This window comes from Myiozetetes cayanensis, unplaced genomic scaffold, assembly GCF_022539395.1.
Source record: "Myiozetetes cayanensis isolate MyiCay16 unplaced genomic scaffold, myiCay2020 scf1, whole genome shotgun sequence".
Classification (NCBI taxonomy): domain Eukaryota; kingdom Metazoa; phylum Chordata; class Aves; order Passeriformes; family Tyrannidae; genus Myiozetetes; species Myiozetetes cayanensis.
The window spans coordinates 55,538,178-55,547,351 of NW_026086604.1; the positions used below are offsets into that span (position 1 = coordinate 55,538,178).

At 33.9% G+C, this 9,174-nt stretch overlaps 1 protein-coding gene across 2 annotated transcripts in view; it reads right to left on the reverse strand.

Annotated features, from left to right (window-relative positions):
- The window catches only part of RTTN (rotatin), a 76,677-nt gene extending 67,740 nt beyond the window's left edge, over positions 1-8,937 (reverse strand). The window contains exons 1-7 of one of the 2 annotated variants that reach the window (XM_050320969.1): positions 8,812-8,937; positions 7,419-7,617; positions 5,672-5,761; positions 4,626-4,704; positions 3,274-3,388; positions 2,592-2,742; positions 1,569-1,734 (exon numbers count right to left, since the gene is read on the reverse strand). In XM_050320969.1, the coding sequence (XP_050176926.1) occupies positions 1,569-1,734; positions 2,592-2,742; positions 3,274-3,388; positions 4,626-4,704; positions 5,672-5,761; positions 7,419-7,596 (779 nt within the window). In that variant the 5' untranslated portion in view covers positions 7,597-7,617; positions 8,812-8,937. Of the gene's footprint in view, positions 1-107; positions 175-1,568; positions 1,735-2,591; positions 2,743-3,273; positions 3,389-4,625; positions 4,705-5,671; positions 5,762-7,418; positions 7,618-8,811 lie in introns of those variants that run through there. The other variant, XM_050320978.1, reaches the window with a different exon arrangement.
- Positions 8,938-9,174: the final 237 nt, after the last annotated feature.

Genomic DNA, 9,174 nt, shown 5'->3' on the forward strand with positions numbered 1-9,174 from the left:
AAGAATAGCAATTAAGAATTTAAATGCCAACTGATTAGGAGGTCAATAGAAGACTACAGGAAAAATAGAAGAGTTCAGTAGTGTGTAGTGTGTTTGGCTGCACTTACCAGAGGGTAAGGAAGGAGAGGTATCAGTCATAAAAGTAATTCAGAAGAGGAAAGGTTAAGTTTCCAGAATTTGAAACAGACAAATAGATAGATTGAAGAGTCTCAAGATTTAAGAACAAGGAAAAAGAAGAGTTACATACAGAATACCAATAAACAATTTACATTACAATTATTTTGAAAATGACTAGATTCATTAAAAGCAGCTCTTGCATATCAATATAAGCAATGTCAGAGCAACAATTCTGTCATTTCTCTGTATCATATCTTCTATTAACATCATGTTTTAGTTTATGGTACCTCTGGGCTAAATTGTATCTTTGTAGGAAATGGGATTTATGGACAGTGAGCAGTTCTACTGCAGCACACAGGCTGCAAGAAGATAAAAGCATACAGTCATGAACAGCTCATAATATGGCCATAGACTTTTAACAAACTACCACTCCCTGGTTTTTAGATGTCTCATCACCACCTTAACTGATCCCTATTCTTATGCAGATTTCATTACTAGACTGACAGCCAGGCTATCACTATTTCTTGCACAATGTACACCAGCTACTATTAAACCGTGAAATGTTAAAAATGGTCAGATACTAAAACGCAATAAGCCTGGAGATGATTGACATTAAAATATTAGTTACATATTAAAATATTAATGTATTAGATGAGTAAAATAAACTTCTAATATAATTACTCTCAAGATGCATTTACAGTTTACTACATGAGATATTATCATCACAGTCCATTTGCATGCCTAGGAGTTATTCAATCATTAAGCCCATTCACCACAGAGACTTAAAAGAACTACCAACAAGCACACAGTAAGGATTTACAAAGACTTTTAAACTTCCACATATTAAAACACATTGGTTCTTGAACAACAGCTTTAAGTCTGTTGTGTCAAGATAAATAAAGATAAAACCACACACAAATCTTTTCATTTTGAGGGTATACAGACAATTCATAATTTCATATTGGAGTAAAACTTTTAGATGTTACACAACTGAATTTTGTTGTCAGATTTATAAGTAAAGGTTAAAGATTTTAATGGAAAGTTTTCTACATCACAGCATTTTTGACAATACGATACACTGTTATGTATGGGATGGCCATTCTACTTAAAATAACTTAAAAGGTCATCTGCTGAACAAAAAAGAAAAATCCCTGACTTTATAGCAATAGCCTGAATAAATGCTTGTCTGTGTACTACAAATACATGCACAAGCAATAACAACTGATACTAAGAGATTTTGTTTTTAAAAAGGGAGTTGGGTACAAAATGTGGCAATGACCTTATGTATTCTACACACCACTTAAAGAATAGTTTAATTCATAAAACATGGTTTGAATTTTCACAGTTACCAAAACTCTTGCATCATTCCACACACTGACAAGGAGCTGATGATATAATCCTATATTAATAATTTCTTAATTGAAGTTTAATTTATTTCCTGTTTTATTCACCTGGAAGATACTGCATCCCAATCTTGACCATCTCCTCTAGGACGCTGAACTGTCCGTCCAATTACAGATGGTCGAGGGCTACTACTTCCAGGTGATGGATTCTGAGAACGAGGAGGACCTCTTGGCTCTTGACAGTAAGATATAGATGAATTCTGGGAAGCTGTGCCTTTATGTAACACAAAGCATATATTTTCTGTTACTGGAACCCTTTATTCTGAAAGATACTATCAAGTGAATAGTAAAAGTAACCCAGGTAGGATATGGAAAACACCAAGTAAATACTGGTGAGTTAGGACAACCTATCACTGGCAAATAGAGTTTGGAAATGCAATTCCAAGGCAAAACCACTGAAGACTCCAGTTGAATCATAAATCCTGAGTTTTAAAAATAGAAACAATAGTGTCTGCCTAAGGCTATTGGACTTGTTGATGTTATAACTGAATTAGTAGCCAATATAATTTATTAAGACACCAAATATAGTGGCAATCTTATGAAGAAAACCAATCTACCAATTTATAGAAACAGAGTTGATTCAATTCAGACAGCAAAATGGAAACAGGAAGACCATTACCACTAATTTACACCATTAAAGCTGTAACATTTAAGCATTAAGACCATTGTGAAGTAGCCCTAATGACTGCAAAACTCAAAACAGTGATTAAGCTATTTTTAGCCACCAACCATAAAGAAAAAAGTTAATGTAGCTCATGAAGTCAGTAACTACATTGTTAAGAACTAATAGTTTGAAAACTTTTCTGAATCTCTGCCCACTTTTATTTTACAGATTTGATCTAGTTTTAGTTAAAAATCCCTTTCCTGCTGACATACAAACAATTGGATACTGGGAAAAGTTGATGAATGGGTAATCACTAACATTAGTAGTACTGAACTCCATTTATTCAGTAAAATAGTTTCACAAGATTACATTTACTATAAGTTTCAAGGGTTTCTTTTCAAAAATCATTTTCGGCAATCTTAACTGTAGTATAAATAACAGTATCTCAAGTACTTAAAAATACCTACCTTGCTCTGTGGAAGAAAAACTTGGATCTCTATGAAAGTTAAGCCTGCTTCTCAAGAAGATGCATAACTGTTGCAAGCAGGACACAGCCTGCAAAGCTAACCGATGTCTTCCATCTCCTACAAAAGCCAGGTTTAGCAGGGACAAAAGGCTCTGCAAAGGCAAAACCATCAACACCAATAGCTGAACATTAATCACTTTCATGAAAAACTATGCCAGCAAAAGTCCTGCACTAAATATAGTCCACAGATGTTTCCAAGGGTTTTTCAATATCACAGCAAAGAATAAATAGCTTAACTAGTTTTCTTACTGAATGCAAGACTATCAGTTCTAAGGAAAAAGTAGAGTTCCACATTGTACTTCCAATGAAGTCACTACTTTCATTATGGAAGCCCACTAGAGAGTATGCATAAACACCACCACAAATTTATCTTATCCAGAAGAAACCATGTATTACTTCAGAACACACTTCATTACTGATTAGCAAAATACATTACTACAACCAAGAAATTCTCTAAACACGACAGGTAGCCAATGTCCCCTTTCCTATGCACCTAGAGTTAACATAATGGAACTTCTGTTTAGCTATTTTGTTTAGAAACAAATCATATAATTTACAGTTCCTCCTTGGCACAATTTGTACCACAGTACAACAAAAACATAAAACTTTATGTGAATTCTTGCCTGTACAATCTTTGGCCTTTGAAGGAAGATCTCAGCAGGAAAATCTTGCATAATCACATCCTGAAGAAGCTCACATGTACTCCAAATTAAACTTTGGTTGTTACTTCTCAAAGAGCTAAAAGTTCATATTTAAATATGTATTAAAATTAAAAAGAACCAACCAGTAATTACTACCTTGAACAAGTATTTACAAGAAAGTTAAAATCACAACACTGAAGAATCTAAAGAAAAAAACCTCTGTACTTCTATTGTCACACCACTTTTAAAGTTGAATTATTTCTAAGCCATGCTCATCCTATATACACTAAAGAACAAACTCAACTCCAGCTATTATCAAGTCACATTTAAAATTAGGTTCCAAAAAGAGAGATAACAATACTGATATTGAATTTGAAATTAAAATAGTAAATACTGGAAAGTCCCTCTGAAGTTGGTAATTATCTCAGTGTTATACAGCAAGTAATCTAACTCATACTAGTAAGAAAGTTTCTTTCATTACTTAGGTTCATGTATGACTTAAAAGCACTTGAATTACCCATGTGGGAAGTTCCATAAAGGAAGAAATTTATAAGCTATTCTCTAAGATGTATATTAGTAAACAATAAGAACCTTTAGGATATTCTACTTCACTTTTTTCCACTTTAATTGTTTCAGAAACCACTGTTTCCGAAATTACTGTAAAAAAATTTGTCCAGTTTTACAAATCTCTGTTCTTTTTCAATACTGAGGCATAAAGGAAATTAAATATTAAAGAGGTTTTACAGCTTCAGAGATCTTTCAAAAGGAAACAACAAACAAAAAAACCTATAACAGAAATCTATATCACAGTTCAGTGTCAACTCATAAGGAATCCCAAATACAGAATTTTTCATTGGGCCACATCAAACACTGTTTTTCTAAATGAAAGTTAAAAACAAAAAATAAAATCACTGCAGAAAGACAATTGGAATGACTTGGTGCCTGGATAAGATCCTGTGCCTAAACTTACTAGCCTAAACCTAGCCAAGGGACTACTGAAAGTATGGATTTTCCTGTCAAGTGGTCATGGGGGTGAAGTAAATAATGATTTTATTCCACCTTGTTCTATATTAACTGAATGGAATCTTTGATCCACTCGAGAAATTAAGAAGACAATGAAGTATCATGAAAAAACCCCAAACACACTCTGATTTAAGCACTCTGATTTAAACACAATGCCCAACTTCAGCACAGTTTTCACAATCACTTATCAAAAATTAGCTCATTAGGTTATTTACAGGAACAGCCTTATAATGCAGAAGGACAGAAATTGTCAACCACTATTCCAGAAAAATAAAAACTACAATAAAAGCGTAATGTTTCTATTACTGCACCTTTCATTTGATGAAAGTACATGTCTATCTGTTGAAGTCAGAGTTAGCCAAGGAAATGTGGAAAATTTCAAGCATTTCACTGTAAAAAACCAGAGTAGATATTTTGTAATATATTTTAGAGAGGTGTTATACTGTATATATTCAACAAAGAAACTTATGAACTATACTGAAATATATATATATAATGAAATATATATACTGAATCTGTAAAAGAAGTACATTTTACTAAATATAGACTTCTGCAAACTCAAGTGCTTTTAGCAAGAGTACTCAGCAACACCAAAACACCACTAAAATCATTTTAAACCCAAACGAAATATACTTAATGAAAAAGGTTTTAGCAAATCTGGTACTAGAGAATATTTATTAGCATGAACTCTAAAAATAGAAAATTGCTCTCTTGCTTTTAAAGCAGTAGAAATTATTGTTCTTATGAAATTATGACACATAATAACTTTCTAACAAAAATAACTTTGAAGCTATTTTTAACCTAAAGTTTGTAATAATTATTGTGCAATTCTTAAGACAGCTTATGAACTACTAAAGAAATAAACTGGTGATTCACATACAATAACTGCAAAGTCATATTTTAAAGTCTAGTTCTTAGCACCATACTGTATGTTAAATATGACCTTAGATACAAGGTAAACATTCCCAAAGTATCTAATCCAGTTTTCTAAGTAGGAAGGTACTTCAGACTAAGTTTTGTTGAAATAAAAGGTACTCGAACAGCCACTTTTGACTATGAAACACAGATCTTCTGAAAAGTATTAGCAATTTAAATAATCTTTACAATTCAACACTTTTTAATATACTTTACATATTCCAAAAAGCTAAGCTTTTTACTAGAAAAGAGAAAGATCTATTAAGATGAGTGTCATTTTTATAAGCGTTATAATTGTAGTTTCTGTGGTACTTGATTTCCCAGAATAACAATAGGAAAAAGAATAACCAATATTGCTATGCACATTTCTAATGAAATTCAATCTAAATTACAACTCTAAGCACTTGCTATAATTATCGTATTCCTTCATAACTACACATACCAGCTGTTCTTTTGGGAGGTATTTCTAACTGCGGTGGATGACTTCTACCTTGATAAAAATATCCAGTGAATAATTCCTCTTGAGGCAGAACTAAACAAAAAAAAAAGATAAGTTTAAAAAATGTATACACACAGAAAAGAAAAACTCAATTTATTTTCATGTTTTTCCTGAACTACCTCCCTTTCGCCCTTGAGTTTTAAATCAGTCTCCTTAATAGGTTAAGATAGTCTCAGATGATAAGAAAAATTGAGTAAAGAGAGTGCACCAATGTTTATTTTTTCATAACTATATTCTGCAATATCATTCAAGCAATAGTAAAAATAATTACACAAAATGTATTGCCTGATGGAGAACTGGCAGCCAAACAAAATCTACCTATGTAGCAATAAAATAGACTTTTTTAATTAACTACTTACAGCCTTTTTCTACCAACACTACTGTCTTCTCAGGTCACCCGAAAAGTTGTCCTCTTTGTATATAATATGTATATTGTCAAATACATGCCATTCATACACAAACTTTATAAATATATACACAAGGTCTGTAACATTAAAAGTAATCTCTCCAGATCACAATATTTGGTTCAAAAGATCAGACTAAATAATGCCCAGATTATTAGTTTACATTTTTACCCTGTAACTGAAGTTACAGAAGAAACAGAAAGAAAAATACAACACTCCTGTTAGGAAGCACTAAGATTATTTAATCTACACATGCATACAATTTACAGCTTAAGTAACTTCAATTGAGTAGTTCCAAAAGACGAGACAAGCATGTGCATGTAGGAGACTATTATACTTTTTCCCATACAGTGGAAACATGAAGTATATGGGCCAGGAAGAAAAAGAGGAAAAAAAAGAAAAAAAAAGAAAAAAACCCACAACCGCCAGGCATCACATAGTGCCACACAGTTCTAGCAAACGAGAACTCCAAGCATTAGACAGGCAGTAGAAACCACAGAAAAATTGCTTTTATCTCTGAGACTGCACAGTATGAGCAAGAGAGGTGTGGCCATTACTACAGCATGCACTGTAACAGCATTAACCAGGAGGATGAAGTAAGCACCTCTATGATTTGTAATTTTCTCCTCCAAACTTTCTGCTAAAATTTTTAAGGTGGAAGAGGAGAACCACATAGGTTACATTACACTTAAGAGGCACTGTAAATCATTGTAACAGATAGATAATGAGCTAGATAAGAGAAGCAAGTAATAGCACTTCACATATATGCGAAGTACTTTGCACATAATATGACACTTTAAAGAAAGTTTATGGATTTTTCTATGACAAATACGCAAAACTAAGTGGGAGAGTGCATACAACTAATCGTTCTACTAGGATCAACCACTGCTTATTTTTTTTCTTTTTTAAGATATGAACTGCTCTCAAAGCTAAAGCCTATTACACAATGAACAGCAGCAAAGCACACTAACTAAATCACAGATTTATTCAGAGTTGCTACACTTGCTGCCATAAAGTTGTTCTTAGAAGTCGTATCATGCTCCTTGTACATCAAAGAAAACAGATATTACACACTGAAGAAATGGACAGAGAATTCCATTACAGGAATGGCACTAGGTGGTTTAGCTAAGGTCACACTGTCTCTAGCAAAACTTGATTACCACGCATTTCACTGATCTCTTAGGAATAATTTGCCTATTATGGCTGAAAACACCAGCTTTACATAGTCTTTCCCTTTACTTTATTTTAATTTAAAAAAAAATTACACTTCAAAATATGTAATTCACCTGGTTGATCTACTGAAGGCTGAGACTGAGCTTGACAGCATACTGATAAAGAACTAGAAGGAAGTTCAGAAGGAAGGAAGAACAGTCCATCCACAATCCCATCAATTATGGCCTGCAAGTTCGGATCCACATCAGGGCGAAGCTGAGAGAAAAATTCCACTGCACCAATTCCAATCATTTTCTCAGCAGCAGGTGGATGCTACATTAGGACAAATAATTGACAAAGTTAGTCTGAAAAGTCTCAAGGTGTCTCAATGAGAGTTGGGGGTAGCGAGCAGCGAGGGGAGGAAAAAAAATTGTAATAATTAATTTATATTTTGCCTTTATTCATTTAAACCATTGCGCTGAGACAGAGTTCATTTTCTCTATAGTGGTTGGTATGGGGCTGTGTTTTGGATTTGTGCTGCACACAGGACTTTTCAGCTTTTCACTCTGCCACCCTGGCAAGGGCTCTGGGAGTACATGGGAGGTTCGGAGGAGATGCAGCTGGGACAAGTAACCCCAGCTGACCAAAGGGATATTCTATATCACAGTTTCATAAAATGGACAGGGTTGAAAGGGACCTTAAAGATCATCTAGTTCCAACAGGATGCTCAGTCTATAATGTGGGGGAAAGAAGAAGGAAGGGAGAGATATTTCAAGTGATGACATTTGTCTTCCTAAGTCACTGTTATGGGTGATGGAGCCCTGCTTTCCCGGGCATGGCTGAACACCTGCCTGCCCCTGGGAAGTGGTGAATGGATCCCTTATTTTGCTTTGCTTGTGCACACACTTTTTGCTTTCTCTACTAAACTGTATTTATCTCAACCCACAATTTTTCTATCTTTTACCCTTCCAATTCTCTCCCAGATCCGACTGGTGACAGAGTGAGCAAGCAGCTGTGAGGGGCTTGGTGTCTGGCTGGGGTTAAAACCATGACAACCATCCATCAGTATCAAGGATGTTTTTTTTGTTTCCTCTGCCTAGTTGCTACTTAGTGATTAAAACAAAAGAATATAAAAATCCACGATATCTGAAATTCTGTAACATTTTCTCAATTTTCTAAAAAACTTGCACCGATGTTCAAATATTCATTTTCCAGGAACACTGCAAATGCCTAGCTGCAAATAATGTTCCAAGGAAAAAAAGAAACACTAAGTGAGAAACTAAAGTAGAAATCCATAAAAGAACGATTTTTCTCAACTATAATCTGGTGCCCTCTGACTCATTTTCAAGTCACTCAAATTGTTTTAATTTTGGTCTACACATAGTGGCTTCATTATTCCTGTTTTACAAAAACACTCTAAAAAGCTCCTTATATGGAGCTACAACGTCAAATAGTATTCAGTTTTATTTAGCTTTGGTATTCTAAGGGCATTTAGTTTAAAAATAAATGAATGTTAGTATGCCATACCTTGATTAAACTGTTCACAAAATTTAGTACTTCCTCTTTTATTGGTACGACTGGGAAATTGAACCACTCCAAAAGGTTACGAAAAAGTGCTTTTTCATGGACCAGATCAGCATACGAAATCAAGTTGTGATCTAATTTAAATAGAATAGTCTTCAGAGATCGCTCTCTTATCTCTGTCAATTCATGACCTGCCCAAAAAAAAAAAAAAAGTATTAAAAAAGCCATAAAATTATTTGATGCAACTTTTTTTTTATTTGGACAAACAGAAAACTGTCAAAGATCTGTGGGGGAAAAAAGCCAGCTTTTATGCTGTCAGTATTATGCTTACAATGAAGACAAATATGATTATGCTCACCAGCGATA